Source organism: Protopterus annectens, chromosome 13.part0 (genome assembly GCF_019279795.1).
Source record: "Protopterus annectens isolate FY-2018-M chromosome 13.part0, PAN1.0, whole genome shotgun sequence".
Lineage (NCBI taxonomy): Eukaryota > Metazoa > Chordata > Ceratodontiformes > Protopteridae > Protopterus > Protopterus annectens.
The window spans coordinates 801,193,320-801,209,774 of NC_056747.1; the positions used below are offsets into that span (position 1 = coordinate 801,193,320).

At 42.5% G+C, this 16,455-nt stretch overlaps 1 protein-coding gene across 1 annotated transcript in view; it reads left to right on the forward strand.

Annotated features, from left to right (window-relative positions):
• The window catches only part of CLTC (clathrin heavy chain), a 2,794,584-nt gene that overhangs the window by 2,046,028 nt on the left and 732,101 nt on the right, over positions 1-16,455 (forward strand). The window contains exon 26 of the mRNA XM_044054892.1: positions 13,015-13,028. Coding sequence (XP_043910827.1) covers positions 13,015-13,028 — 14 coding nt within the window. The remainder of the gene's footprint in view (positions 1-13,014; positions 13,029-16,455) is intronic.

Genomic DNA, 16,455 nt, shown 5'->3' on the forward strand with positions numbered 1-16,455 from the left:
GTCTATCACCTTCGACACCGACTTGGAGGAATCTGAAGGTTCCCCTCGGTCCCCCTCTGACGATGTCTCTTTTGCTGACATCCTTGAAATCCTTAAACAGAGGGGGAACTGGCCCGCCCTTAACCCTTTAGAGGACGAGTCGGTCTACCTTGAGGCGTTTGGCTCTCGCCCTTCCACCTCCTGGGCGCCTCCTCCCTTTGACCCCCTCATGGAAGTGGTGGCAAGGAAGGCTTGGACGGCTCCTGATTCGGTGGAACCTACCCCAAGGAGGCCGTCAAAATTTATTTCTGCCCCGAAAGAGAAACAGTTCTTATCTAAAGGTGTCTCTGTTGATGCCATGGTGGTGGCCGCAGCCACTAAGAAGGAATTGGCCGATCCTTCGGTACCTATCCATCCTCCTAATAAGGAGTCTAGGACCATGGACAGGTACGGTAAGCGGATGTTTTCCTCCGCGACCTTTGCCATGCGTTCGCTGAACTACTTGTGTCACTTCACCTGTCTCCAGAGGGATTTACTCAAGGATATGGGTGATGCTATGCAGGATCCAACAGCTGAGGGGTTCCAAGACAAAATGAACTCCCAGTTGGCAACCCTGAATTCGATTGTCAACTCCTCCATGCAGCTTATCTCATATGCGGCTGATGGGGCGAGTAGGGCCGCAGGCACAGGTGTAGCTTTACGACGCCACGCCATGCCTGGATGCGGCTTTGCAATTTTGCGGACGCTTTCAAGGCGTCCTTCACCAATTCTCCCTTTGATGGCTCAACTTTGTTTGGACCTCAGGTGAAGGATACATTGACTAGGTGCGAGCAGGAAGGTAAGACTTTCTCTGCCGTGGGAGTCCATTTTTCTACCCCTTCCAGACCTTATCCCAAAGGTCAGGGGGGGGGGAGGAAATGTGGTTCCAGAAACCACAAGGAGTCTCATCTGACGCACAAAGTCGATTCCCCTCTAGAGGCAGAGGGGGGAAGAACAATAGACGCTGCCCTAGGGGCAGAGGTGGTCTGCAAAACCAGGGTAGCAGAGAGACTTTCTCTGATAAACCCTTTCAGCATCCCTGAGGAGCTGCCCTGCTGTCCACCTTCGGAGGCAGTCGGGGGAAGATTATCACTGTACCCAAAAACCTGGCTTTCCCTCACTCAAGACAAATGGGTACAGTCGATCATATCCGAGGGTTACAAAATCCCCTTTATTCACATCCCATCCCAACCCAAAGGATCCCTTCCAGACGTTCCACCCAGTCTAAGGGAACAAGCAGCGTTAGAAATATTAAAGCTGCTGTCAAAACGAGCTATCCAGCCAGTCCTAGCAGATCAGCAAGGATCCGGAATCTACTCCAAATTCTTTTTGGTACCAAAAAAACAGGGGACTGGAGACCAATACTGGATCTCAGCAAGCTAAACAAGTATGCGAAGAAAACAAAATTCTGGATGGTCACGCTACAGTCCATTCTACCCTTCTTGGGTCAGGACAATTGGATGTGCTTGATAGACCTTCAGGATGCGTACTACCATATCAAAATGCACAGACTCCAGGAGGTTTCTCCGCTTCAGGCTGGGAGCCAGTCACTACAAGTTCAGAGCCCTGCCCTTTGGTCTCACTACAGCCCCCTGAGTATTCACCAAATGTATGGCAGTGGTCGCGGCTCACTTGAGACGTCAAAGATTCCAGGTGTTTCCATATTTGGACGATTGGCTCCTTACCGCCACCACCAGGCATCAACTTCTTCTATCCAGAGACTTCACCATTCAAACTTGCCAAGCTCTAGGCATTTCAGTAAATTTCGAAAAATCTGCCTTGTCACCTTGTCAATCTATTACCTTTATAGGCGCCACCTTAGACACAGTTTATCTTTCTGCCAGACTGACCGAGCAAAGAGTATCAGATATCCGCAAACACGTTTACCTCCTGCTTCAATGCAACAAGATCAAAGCCAGGGTAGTCTTGAAGGTATTAGGACTCATGGCGGCTACCATTACACTCCTCCCCTTGTTTTCACATGCGGATCCTCCAGTGGATGCTGTTTTCTCAATGGTCCTTCCAACAGCTCCCGATGTCTCACATCATTCTGCTAACCCAATCATGCAAGAATCACCTGTCTTGGTGGATGACATCACCTCAAGTTCTTCATCCCCCCCCAATCGCCACGGTGACGACGGACGCCTCCCTGATCAGGTGGGGGGGCAGCATTATCAGGGCAGGACAGTCCAGGGCACGTGGCAATCTTTCGAGTGCCACTTGCTTAGAGATGAGAGCAGTGCTTTTAGCGTTGCAAGCCCTTCAGGACTCTCTTCCCACAGGGACTATTGCAATTCAGAAGGACATCATGTCTGTAGTGTGGTACATCAACAAACAGGGCGGAACCAAGTCCTATCCCTTATGTTGAGAGGCATTCAGACTTTGGCAGTGGGCGATTTCGTCTCAACGGTTTCTGATAGCAACGCACATTCCCGGGAAGTCCAACGTGATTGCGGACAAGTTGAGCAGGGCTATTCTCATGCCTCACGAGTGGTCTCTAAAAAATCAGTGCTGGAAGAAATCTTTCGAAGATGGGGCCGGCCTTGCTGCGATCTTTTTGCTACTCCCCAAAACAGCAAGTGTCACGATTTCTTCACCCTCTTCCCTCTACCAGGCCAACCCACCAGAGACGCTCTAGTCCACGATTGGCCCTGGGGACTTCTGTATGCTTTCCCCCCCTTTTCCACTGATCTCTCAATTAATTCAGAAAGCTATCGCTTCGAGAGTCACTATGATCCTCATTGCCCCTTACTGGCCTCGACAGATATGGTTTCCGTTCCTGCATCATTACCTCTTGGAGCAGCCTTGGCATCTGGACCCAGTGCCAGATCTTTTGACCCACCAGTCGGGCCAGCTGCACCACTCCCTCCAATCTCTCAACCTCACAGCGTGGTTTCTCCGATTCCTACCCTAGCCAGGCTTCCTTAATTTCTCATTCGGTCCGTAACATCCTGATAGCCTCTCACAAGTCTTCTACCAGAAGGATTTACAATAGTAAGTGGAAATGTTTTTCCTTCTGGGCAGCATAAAAAAATATAGACCCCTTCACTGCACCTATCCAGTCTATCCTAGACTTCCTGGCAGAGCTCTTTCATTTAGGCTCTTCCTCATCTACCATTAGAGTACAACTAGCTGCTATATCTAACTTTCATGTAGGTGTCTCTGACTCCAGTATCATGTCCCATAAACTCTGCAAAGCCTTTCTAAGAGGTGTCTTTTTGCTCAAGCCTCCATTCAAAGATCCCCCACCTCAGTGGGACTTGAATTTGGTCCTAGCGTCCTTGATTCTCTCCCCCCCCCCCCTTCGAACCTGCGGCTTCATGCCCTCTTAAGTTGCTCTCATGGAAAACACTTTTTCTAGTAGCCATAACATCAGCTAGAAGGGTGTCTGAACTTCATGCTCTTTGCAGTCGTCATCCTTACTTAGTTTTCCATAAAGACAGGATGTCCCTCCGGACTAATCCGTCCTTCTTGCCTAAGGTTTCCTCTGAGGCAAATCTAAACCAGACTATCGATCTCCCTGTCTTCTTCCCTGATTATTCCAACAGGTCGGAACAAAAGTTACATTTTCTAGATGTTCATCGCCAGCCGATATTATTTAGACAGGACTAAACAGTTCAGGAAATCTGACCAGCTCTTCCTGTCTTATGCGGAAGGGAAATTGGGCCTTCCAGTTTCTAAAGTGTCCCTTTCAAGATGGCTTACCTCTATAATTACCTTCATCTATGAAATCAGACATCAAGAACTGCCTTCAAGACCTAGAGCTCATTCAACCAGGGCATTAGCTACATCTGTAGCTTTTCAGGACAGGCTACCAATAGATTCCATTTGTGCAGCAGCCACATGGGCTTCTCCTCATACCTTTATCTCACATTACAAATTGGATATGGCCTCCAGAAACCATGCCAACTTTGGTTCCACTGTTCTCAAGAGTCTGTTCCGATAAGCCACCCGGGGTAAGGTGCTAGGGACGCGGTCCCATCCAGCAAGAATGAAGGCGAGATTGACAACTTAACATTGAGAAGCTATGTACCTACCATAACGTTCCATGTTAGTTGTCTTCTTCTCGCCTTCTTTCTTGCATCCCACCCTCCTTCCCCCCAGCCTGGACAGACCGATAGGAATTTTTGGGATCTTCCATTGGGGCTTCCTTCCCACATGTTCTACCACCTCTATTCTCCCTTTTATGTTTGTGGTAGCTTACATACAGGTTTATATAGAGGTGGGTTCCTTTTCTCTGTTCTCCATACTATGGAGACTAGAACTGCTTGGTTTTAGCTATCAAACGAGATCTGAGTAGTTACCGCCTAGCATTATGGGATATAGGGGAGCCTCGAGCTGGTGGAATTAGCTCTCGAGCTTTAGTATTGGCCGAGGATCGGCTCCGAACCCATCCAGCAAGAAAGAAGGCGAGAAGAAGACAACTAACATGGAACGTTATGGTAGGTACATAACTTCTCACTTTACTGTGTCAAGGCAATTAAAATTTTTATGTTCCAGCTCAAAAAAAGTCATCACTTTAGTATGATTTGCTTTCCCAACACTTGTGACAAAGTAATCTGTTGGGAATTTTTAATCTGGCAGCTTGTTACATTGCCCCAAAAGATATATTCCCAATTACCTTTCTCTTCCCAGCACGTCCAGCATTTGCTGTCTACCTGAGAAATCATTTTCTGAAGTCTTCGTGGAGTATAAAAATACCTGTGCAAACACTTTCAAGAAAGTCATTGCATACTTGAGATATACTCCCATTGTTCTTTTATAAGCTGCCTTTCCAGGCTCTCTTCCCAATTTTTTCTAACCCTCTGTGATATATTTGATAGTTTTCATGTTTTTTATGTGCTGTATAATTATTCTTTTTTAACATCCTCTTCTATTCTAAATCTCTTCGCCTGTACTCAGCAGTCCCTGATGGTCAAGGCAGTCCACTTACCTGTAGTCCAAACTTCTGCATGGTCTCATCCTATTGTGCTATCTTTTTCTCTCTAGTTATTTTCTTCCCAGTATCTTGATTCTTTTGCTAATATTCTCGAGTAACTTGAAGGCCCTTCTTGCCCGTGTTCTATTTGTACTCATCCTGTTGGTAAAGTCCTTTTTTCCTCCATTCTTGTGATGGCTTAGTTCTTATTATAATTTCTGCTAATTTATGAATGCAGTGTTCTGTATGGTGGTTGTTATTCTCCCTAAGGGCCTGCATCCAATATCTTGCGCTCTCCTTAATTCTCCCACCCCCATTTCATCAGTATCCCTTTCCACTTTGATTTATAACCCACTTGTGTTGTGCATGAGCCTTAACACTCAGTTCTAAAGTATGTGTTTAAATCAGGTAATCCAAATCTACCTTGTTCTGTTGGGAAAATCAAGTTATCCTGCTTAACTCTTGCCTTCTTCCTTACCCAAATAAGTTCTTTTAACTCTAATAATTGTCTTCAACTTTTTTTCTGAGTGATAAACATGTATGCCTGTCTTGCATATAAAATGAAAGGGGTTAAAACATTTTCACTGCTTGTATCTTACTATTCATACCCGTTAGGAAGCGCTTCAATTTTTATATCGTATATAGTTTAGTCTCTTCTCCCATATACTTAGCTGCAGTAACAATATACTTTTTAATCCATACAAATTTAAATGCAGTTGTTGCTGCATCCAGTTCATTTGTGGGTGCATAGTTTATTGCTGAAACCTTTGTTTTATTATCAGTTTTATATTCTGAAAGGACTTGAAACTATCCCAAAGTGTTTCACAACACCAACATATTTTCTGTATTTATCAAGTGTAAAATATCTTCTGTAAATTAAGGCAACTTATCCTGAATGCCATACCAGTTGTATCCTTGAATTTTAGAATCCCTCATCTTCCCAATGTTTTTAAATGTAAAACAAATAAAGGGGAAAGAAGACGCTCGTGCTTAGTTCTTGTGTTCAGAAACCGCTTGTTGGAGAGGAGTTCCCCTACCTTCTCGTCTCCAACCCTATGCCAGGAAACTTTTCCCACCTTTAATGTGAACTATAACCTGTACAGTTCAATTGAAAAACAAATCTGTTGGGGGGGGGGGGAATATAAAAAATGTACAATAAGCTGGTTGCATAAGTGTGCACACTCTTAAACAGCTTTCAGTCTTCTTGGGTACACACCTGCCATCAAATCGAGAGAGACTGATTAACCCCAAATAAAGTTCTGCAGTCTTAGTAGTATTTTCCTGACATTTACTCAGTTGCCTGCTACAGCAAAAGCCATGTTTCACACAGATTATAAAGCGTCAAAAGGATCTCATTGTTGAAAGGTGCTTATTTTTCAGTTTTGTGTGGAAAGCTATGCTGTTATAAAAATATGAAGAATTTGGGCTGTGGGTTTCTTCTGTGGCTACATCATGAATAGTGTTCCTGGTCCTGCTTCTTCCACTCTCTACCCAAAAAAAAAAGTAAAAACATTTCCTCAGAATGTGAGTAGTGACTCTGGCTTGGCCAAAGAAGGTTCCACATACCACTTGCCTATTGCCTGGACTCCTTCTGGTGTAGCTGTAGTGGCCACTATGGATTAGGGGTTAGACGCGTCCTGAGGATCTGTTCCAGTACTTGTGTATAGGTATGGAAGAACCAAACACTTCAGTCACAAGAGTTGTCCAAGGCAAGCGATCTTTTGCCAGGGTCAGTAAACTGTTAACTGTTTCCTGAGCATTCTCCCTTCAGGGGTTCTCCTAAAAAAAAAGGGAAACAAAAACTCAATTACAAGGCAGATCACCAGGTTGCTTCTGTATAGGGTCTCTCCAGGTAATAAATGTCTTTAAATGTAGATAGAGACTTGTAGGCTGAAAATTAAAATACTTGAAATTTATTACAAAACACAGATTTAGGTGAGCGCTTTCGAGGCAATCCTGTTCTTCAGACCTTAATACAGAAATAAATTAGCACACAGGGTTTAAATAAAACCAATAAAAATTAGTGACGCAACCCTCTTTTTTTTTTTCAAGAGAGGTTTTAAAGATACAGTACTGTTAAGACCAGGTGATAAGTATGCCTTAAAGTCCACTATCCACCTTAGTTCAGCATATTCAGTTTCATTGTTAATATCACCTTCTCTAAGGCTCACATTTATTTTTTGCAAGACCAAGAATTTAAAATTGTGCTGAACCTTACTACTCAGATGAGCACTTAATGAATGTACCCCCAGATAAGCAAGTCTCCTCATTACCTGTCAATAGGCTATGCCTTACTTTTTCTAGTGATGTCTACAAGACATGTGACATCATTAAAAAGAACTGGTCCATTCTTCTCACTGACCCCGAGATTAGCCGGGTTGTTGGTTCTACACCCAGTTTTAGTTTTAAAAATGGCAAGAATTTGAAAAAGAAACTCTGCTATAAACATAATAAAACATGTGACAGGTTTGTCTCACAACGTAGAGGGACTTTCCCATGTAGAAACTGCAGAATATGCAATAACATTTGGTCCACCTGCATAATTTTACACCCTGTGCATCAGAAACCTGTGGAGTTTCTATTTTATGCAGATTGTTCTACTAAAAACATTGTGTATTTTGCTAAGTGCAATCTTTGTAGTGCATTCTATATTGGTAAAACCAATAGAACTATGAAGGAAAGGGTGATGGAACATCTTAATGATATCAGGAACAACAAACTTACTAATGAATTAGCTGAGCATGTCTTAGACTGTGGTGATCAGCACAATTTTAAATTCTTGGTCTTGCAAAAAAATGAATGTGAGCCTTAGAGTAGGTGATATTAACAATGAAACTAAATATGCCGAACTAAGGTGGATAGTGGACTTTAAGGCATACTTATCACCTGGTCTTAACAGTACTGTATCTTTAAAACCTCTCTTGAAAAAAAAGAGGGTTGTGCCACTAATTTTTAAAGAATTTGTATTGGTTATTGGTTTTATTTAAACCTTGTGTGCTAATTTATTACTGTATTAAGGTCTGAAGAACAGGATTGCCTTGAAAGCGCTTACCTAAATCTGTTTTGTAGTAAATTTCAAGTATTTTAATTTCTAGCCTACAAGTCTCTATCTACATTTATACTTATATTTGGCTCCACCATCTCTCTATTTCTACATTAATAAATGTCTTTATTCTCAACGGTCAGCTGACCCTGCAGCAATTATTCCAGCAGCAACAGCTAACAAAGAAATCTGATTTCGTCTAACCCAATTCCTTCTGAGAAGGAGAGAGCAAATGATTAGACAAGATGAGATTGTTTTGCATTTACAATGTTAGCCTTTAGGAACTTAAATTATCGGGGCTGTGTGTGGAAGTTTGTTTTAAAATGTGATTATAGTTTGAAAGAATTTGATGCTTCATTGCCTAAAGAAGGCAGATCATATTTGAATCAAATTGGTTCTAACTTGACTCAAGTTTCTATGCATTCCCTGAGAAGTGTGTATGATTGTGCTGACACTCTTTGTAGATTTTTTTTCTCCTCCTGTGGTGTTTAAGATTTGTGTGCTTGAGTAAGCAAATATTTTTTCTGATGAGTTGGTCTGAAATTCTTAATATTAAATTCCAGATCTGATATTTGGGCCTGTTGCTACACAGATCCGAAAACAATGAGATGACTAATAGATGCATAGTTCTGGTACCCAAGTTCTACACTAACAGTGCCGCTTCTCAATCCTTTAGTAGGACAAACGAACAGAAATCCCAGCCTAATAACAAGCAAACCCCTAAATGAAAATGGCAGGAAGATAATTGTTTTAAACCAAATAAAGAAGAGTCTAGCTTCAGCTAATAAATGAGTGCAACTGGAATCTGATCACCTTACCAACACCTACTGCGTCAGTTTCCCTACCTCCATCCCTTAGCCTGGAATCAGACTGTTTCAGACAGATGGGTGTTTTAAGCAACTCAGGAGTGATTCACTTGGCAGTGAGTGGATTTTTCACCTCCTCAGCGGAATTCCTTCACATCCAGTAAACCAGACAGACCTATTTCCACCAGTCCTGCAACTTATTTTAGAAGTAGGACTCAGAACCAGTACCTGCAAATCATGTTGGCAAAGGTTTTTATACCAGGATACTTTGGTACCAAAGAAGGAGCATGTCTTTTCTCAACCTTTATGTTCAAGTTCCAAAGTTCAAGTTGTTGACCGTACAGTTAGTGCTTGCACTGCTTCCAGACTATTATCTTATGGTAACAGTGGATATCAAAGATGCTTACTGTCACATACCCAGTGTTCACAATTTTAGGAAATTTCTAAGATTTGTTGTGTCTGGATCACATTTTCAGTATTCTGTATTACCAGTTGGGCTTCCCACAGCACCTTGAGTGTTCACAAAGTGTCTAGCCTTTGTGGTGGCTCACTGCAGATTGCAGGGCATCCACATTGTTTCTTATTTGGATGACTTGCTTATTTCTGCAGAGTCTCTTCCTAGATGTTTATAGGGTCCTTAAAGGTATCTAACCTCCTGTTACATTTGGGATTTCACTTGAACTTACTAAAGTCTTGTCTCTCACACTCAAAATTGTATTCTTGGGGTGTCTAATAGATGCATTCAAAGGCTTTCCTTCCAATAACAAAAGTAGTAACTTAACAGCCGATCTTTGAGTTTTCCTCAACAACTTCAGGCTTCTGCAAGGGAATTTCTCAGGATTCAAGGCCAAGTGGCATCCATGATCATCATGATACCACTTGCCAGATTACACATGAAAAAAATCAAATGGTACCTAAAAAAAATATTGGACCCACCACCTACACCCTTTGGATTTTCAGATGCCTGTGCTGGAATTTGTAAGGTGAGAATTGCAGTAGTGAAGAGATCAAATTACTTTTAATCCAGGGACTCCCTTCTCTCATCCAACCATACCTTTCAGCTGTCCAGTTTTTTCGCAGAATGTCCAAATTTTGTCTCATATTTTTGGTTTGTTCCTCTTTTTGTTTTCTGTTAAATCTTTGAGGATTCAGGGCAGAAAATGACAGGCGTTTGAGCTTCAGGCTTCATACCCCTCAGGAAATCTGTGCTGATGTAAAATCTGTTCTAGCAATTTTATTAGTTTATAAATGCAGCATTTGAAAATTTTCCATATTTTTGGGCCATTGCACAAACAAGGAGGTACAAGATCATACTCTATTTACATCTGGCAATAATGGCTTGAAAGTTGACCGTTAAGGCCTCGTACTTTCATGGCAGACTGACTCTGTATATCCTGGGCAGACACGAGTAGAAACTCAGTATACAGGTATGTTCTAGGACTTGATCTGGATGTAGAGGACTCTTCAAGTAGATCTGTTTGCCTTCTTACCAAACAGACATGTAGAAAAATTATTTTTAAGATACCCTTGCAGCCAAGCATGGAGAAACAGATGCTGTGTCCATTCCCTTGGTCAGGAGTGTTCCTATATGCTTTTTCACCCTTTCCAATGATTTCAAAGGTCTTTTTAAAGATTCAGAAAGAATTACCAACAATTTATTGTGATCCTGTCTTGGCCCAGGAAGACTTGGTTCTCCTTTTTCTCTTCTTACAAAATTAACAAAGGGCAATTACTACATACTTCCTCTCAAACTGGATCTATGCACACAGCACAGAGTTTGATAATGCTGACATCAGTCGACTACAAGTGAAGGCCTGTATGGTTCAGTTTTAATACTTTTTAGTCCACCTTTTTCATGTGGACATGGACCAGGTACTAAAGGAGATGAGAAAACCTGCTGCTGTAAAGTCTGACATTCGGAAATGCAAGAGATTTTCTAGTTGGTGCCTAGCCAATCACAGGGGTCCCAAAAGGGAAGTAGCACTTTTAGTTCTCAAATTTTTGTGTGAGCAACTTAAAGTTGGCTTGTCCATCTTCGCATGTCTGACTATGGATCCCTTTCTTCTATGCTTGTGGTCAAACAGTTTATGTAAAGAGTGTTGCACATGAGACCACCTTGCAAGCAAATTCCTTCTCCTTGGGATCTTAGTTTTGTTCTAGAAAAAACTGACCTTAACTCCCTTTGAACCAGCCTTTCAGGCTGACTTGCAGTTCATTAGTTGGAAATCTATTTTAGTTGTTGCCCTGACATCTGCAAGGCAAGTGGGTCTATATTAGAGCGAACGCTTACAAAAGCGAACTGTGATTAATTGACCCTTTGTAAGTGAAAGCTTACAATGTTGAACTGTCAGAACAGCATCTTTTTTCCAAGGGAAAAAAATCGCTGTTACAACAAAAAACAAAACAAAAAAAAATTTCAAACATTACATTGTGGGGGGCTTCACCCCACACACCCCTACTTAAATGTACCAACTCCGAGACCGCACTACAGTGCCGAAAGCAGCAAAGTACCAAAGCGGCCAAGCAAATTCTTTCCCAGGGAAAAAATTTGCTTAACAGCCGCTTCGATATTTTGCGTTTTCAGCCTTTTATGTTCGACCAAGACGCATTCGAAAGAATGCATCTTTGGTCTTGTAATATTGACCCAGGCAAGTACCTGAAATGCAAGCTCTCATGATAGAGATGATCCCTGTCTGGTTTCCCCAAGGATAGGTTTGCATTACAAACTAATCCTTCCTTCATGCCTTAAGGTTTTTTCAAGTTTATCTTGAGTCATGTTGTCAGTCTTCCAAATCTGATGGCTTTTTTTGTCCGTTCCTCAACTTATGAGTGTCTAGTCGAACCTCAGATCTGTCATCAGTAACTCTATAGACTTTAGGCTGCATTGCTCTAACTCCTCCCCTTACCTATAATCCCTCATCTATTCCTGAGATAACCCAGACCTCGTTTGCCGCTTCAGCGATAATAGGTGCATACATTTAGCTTGAGTGACGTATATTAGATAAGTCCAAATTTTTTTAGATACTCCCCTACATTTTCTATATTTCTTTCCTGTAGGTTAATTCCTTTCTATTCTTCCCCATATCAAAAATTATGTATTCTGATTTTTCATTAGCTTTGGTATTTTGGCCTTAAGCCCCTTAAATTTTCTATCACTACCCTTATGGTAAATCTTTATCTTATCAGTGCTGGTATTTTTTCTTACCTATAAGTAGGTAGTTCTTATTACCATAATTAGTATTTTCTTTAGTTGGTTGTATTTACTACAATGTCAGAAAAACCTACTGGCTTTAAAGTGTTCTGTTTACAGACACAAAATTCCAAACTGTGGTAGCCATTCTCAATGTGTGTATTGCTTGGGTCCTGGTCATCTTAATGTTAATTGCAACATTTGATCCAGCTTCAGTAACGAGGCTTTGGTCGACTGGAAGAATAAATTCATCCAGTAAGGTCTGCCTCTATCTTCTGCTTCATCTCTCTCTCTCTCTGGGGCCTCATCTTCCTCTAAGAAATCTTATGGTGAAGCAGCAGAAAAACCTTAAGAATCGTGGAACCACTCCTCTGACCACTGTCCTCCCTCAACTTCAGGCTGTGATCTGGCGAAGAAAATGTCTAAACTGTCCGATCATACCATCTCCAAGGGCTTGACTCTGACAAAAACAAAACCTTCAGATCTATCTTGTTTGGATCCGAGTAGCTCCAGATATAAGTCACAAAGGTTTTCATCAGAACCATTGTCTTCGAGGCTTCATTTTCTCTTCCTTCAGGACACACCTCGAAGAGCTTCCTGTCCACCATCAACTTTGTCTTCCCTTCGGTCATCCAGGAGCCTATCAGAAGCGGGTGTGTCTAGGATGATGAGAACCTTTTTCAGAACATAGGTTCAGTTGGATGTAATACATTCTTTCTCCCATTAGACCGTGAGCCTTTCCACCACACAGCCCCAAGCTTTAGCTCCTACTCCGATCCATCCACTTGTTTTAGAGATTTTGGACTAGAGACTTTGAGTATGTCTGTGTTGAATCTGAAGACTTGCCTTTCTTCGATTCCAGCTGGGAGCTGTTCACTACCAATTCAGATCGTTGCCCTTTGGTCTCACCACAGCCCCCAAGATGTTCACCAGATGCATAGCAATGGTTGCAGCTCACCTGAGACTGCAAGAATTCTGGGTGTTTCTGTATCTAGACGACGGGCTCATATCTACATTCAACAGTCCTCTACAAATTCAGGACTTGGATTACTTGCTTTAACTCTGTCTCCAGCTGGGCATTACTATAAATGTCTCAGAGAAACCCCTACCAGCATCCTTGAAGATTAACTGACTGCTGTACTGTGCAGGCAGAAAGGGGATGCTTCTCTGCACTTGAAAGCCCGGATAGCCATTGCCAAATATTCTTAGGTGAAGAATATTACATCCAGATGTTATTACCTGCACCCCCCCCCCCTAAAGAAAACACAGCCAAAAGATTCCCAACATTCCACCTGGTCTGAGGAAAGCAGCAGCTACAGAAATACAAAAACTGCTGAAGTCATCCAGCCAGTCCCATGAGACCAATAAGGATCCGGAACTTGCTCAAAATTCTTTTTAGTGCCAAAAAGACTGAAAACTTAAGACCAGTTTTGGATCAAAGCATTCTAAATCAATTCTTGAAGCAGTCGAAGTTCCAGATGGTCATGGCTCCATCCATCCTGCCTCTTTTAAGGAAGACAGTTGGATATGCAGTCTAGATCTTCAGAATGCTTGCTGTCTTCTCAAAATATACAGATACTCCTGAAGATATCTGCACTTCCAGCTGGGAGCCAGTCACTACCAATTCAGAACACTGCCGTTTGTTCTCTCCACAGCCGCCAATGTGTTAAAATGCATAGCAGTGGTCGCAGCTCACCTGAGACTGCAAGAATTCTGGGTGTTTCCTCATCTAGATGACTTGCTTCTATCTGCATCCACCAGGCCTCTACTAATTTAAGCCAGGGATTATTTGCTACAGCTCTCTCTCCAGCTGGGCATTACTGTAAATCTCAACTCTAACCTGTGCCAACTGTGGAGTTCATTAGTGCCTGTCTAGATTATCAGTACACAGGTTTAACACAAGCAAGACTGGAAACTTTAAGGAAAAAGGCATTACACATCTTTATTGTTATTCATCTCCACCCAAATTAATTCCACAGCTAATGGGCTCTGTGGCACCCTCCACAGTAATGGTTCCCTTGGCATGCTTTCACATGAAAGTACTGCAGTGGACTGTAGTGCTACAGTGGTCAATAACACCTCAGCCACCGAAGACTCCAATTCGCATCGCAGATGCTTGCAGACATCACATAGTATGGTGGATTTGTGCAGAGGAAGTTTCTCAGGGCCGTTCTTTCACTCTTCCTTCTCTGAAGACCACAGTGACTATGACTGGCTCCTAACTGGATTGGGGGACATTATTTGGGAATGACAGTTCAAGGCATGTGATCCCCAACAGAGGCCAATCTTCACATCGGTGTTCTTGAAGTGAGAGCAGTCTTATCGGTGTTGCAGGCATTTCAAGATGATCTCCCTATAAGGATGATTGCAGTTCAGATGGACAACATGTCTGTGGTCTCGTACATCAACAAACGGAGGAACCAAGTCTTGCCCACTTTGCTGGAAGGTAGTGAGTACTTGGCAATGGCAAAAACCAACATGCTAGCAGACAAACTGAGCTGGTCCATCTTACTTTCTCATGAGTGGCTCTGTCAGTGATGGAGCCGATGTTTTGCTTATGGGGTCAGTCGTGCTGTGACCTATTTGCTTCTCCACTCGGGACTAAGATCAGAAGGTTGTTTGCCCTGATCCCCCCGAGCGGTAGTCACCAAGAGACACACTAGTTCACAGTTGGCTCTCCAGTATATTGTACACCTTCCCTGTCACTCATCTCATTCCCAAGTTTATTCAGCCTTGGGTGCTGCATCCTGTTCAGGACCTTCTGTTTTACCTGGACATGCAGTCTCTCAAACTGACCACATGGTTTCTCCACTTCCAGTGATGGATAAAAGTTCCAGGTTTTCTTCTCCCATTCCCCACTTATCCCAAAAATCTCTACCAGAAATATTTATAAAAGCAAGTGAAAATGATTTTCTATTTGTGCCCATCAGAGACCTTTATATCCCTTTTTTACTCCTGTTTCAACGATTCTTGTTTTCTTGGCTTCCATCTTTAATGATGGGGCTAGTTATTTTGGCTGTCAGTATTCAAATGGCTGTTATCTCAGATTTTCACCTGAGTATGAATCATTGTTCTCTATCTTCCTTAAAGTTGTACAAAGCTTTCCTTAATGGTACCTTGCTGCTTGGACTGCCAGTTACGGACCCTTTAACTCTGTAGGACCTTACACTCATCCTCCAAGCTTACTCAGCCCCCCTTTGAACCTTCAGCAATGACAGTTAGTTGTTGTCCTGGAAAACTCTCCGTCACCTTTACTTCAGCTGGATGGGTATCTTAACTCTAGCCACTTTCTTCTCAGCCACCTTTCCTGGTATTTGACAAGGGCAGGGTATCTTTCGGGCTAACTCTTACTTTCTACCTAAAGTGGTGTTAGAAGCAAACGTCAACCAGTCAGTTAACCTAGCAGTCTTCTTTCCTAACTTTCCTAATGTTTCTAACAAGGGAAATGCATGCTTCATTCATTGAGCGTTCATAGAGGGCTCTGATTTTACATTCAGAGAATTAAAGACCCAAGAATATCAGAACTGTTGGTATCCTTTTCCAAGACCAGATTAGGCACAGCAGTGACAAAACTGACCCAAGCCAGATGTCTCACGGTTTGCATTACATTTATTTATAGGATCAAAGGCCTGTCATTACCCAAACATTCTAAAGCACACCTCAACAGATCTACAACTGCATCATCCAATTTTTGGTCCAAAGCATCTGTAGATACATTGTGCAGCTGCTACATGGTCCAGAGCTCATACCTTTATAGCTCATTACAAATTTGACATTTTATCCAGAAATAGGGCATCTTTTGGCTCCACTATACTCTGGAGTATCTTTCCTTGAAGACTGTGATGCCCATGCACTGGTCCAGTAATCAAGGAGCCTCAGTCCTCACCAGTGAGGGGCATTGGGAAGGACCATAAGTACACAGACAAAGTACAATTTCCCTTAAGAGCCCACAGAGATCACAGTCAGTCTGGGTCTGGTTTCTCTCTTTCTCTCCAGATCCCCAACAAGACTCCCCACTGGCACAGCTATAGGGTCCAGATCTCAGCCTAGTAGTCAATCTAAAACCTCCAGCACCCTCTGTCCAGCCAGTGCTTTGTGTTCCTGCCCAAGTAGCTGACACCAACACACTTTAAGATTTGATTTAGATACAAATATACAGACACTTCTGGGGAAGGCTGGCATAGGTTCTCCAGCTGTGCCCCCTTTCTGCCCAGACTATAAGGTAGTACCGACTGCCACCAGCCACTAATATCAGCTACTGTAAGGCCCTTCCCAAAGGGTGACCAATTTTACTGTGCAGTATTATCCAAATAGTAAGCATGACTGAGACTTGAAGGCTGTTTGGGAGTGGCTGGTACAGTATCACCTGATACATGCAATTCACTCTAAAGAGCTTAAATTATCTCTACACAAAACAGCCACAGTTGTAAGTTTTAAATATATTTAATAATAAATAATAAAAACACAAGGCAATGCTTCT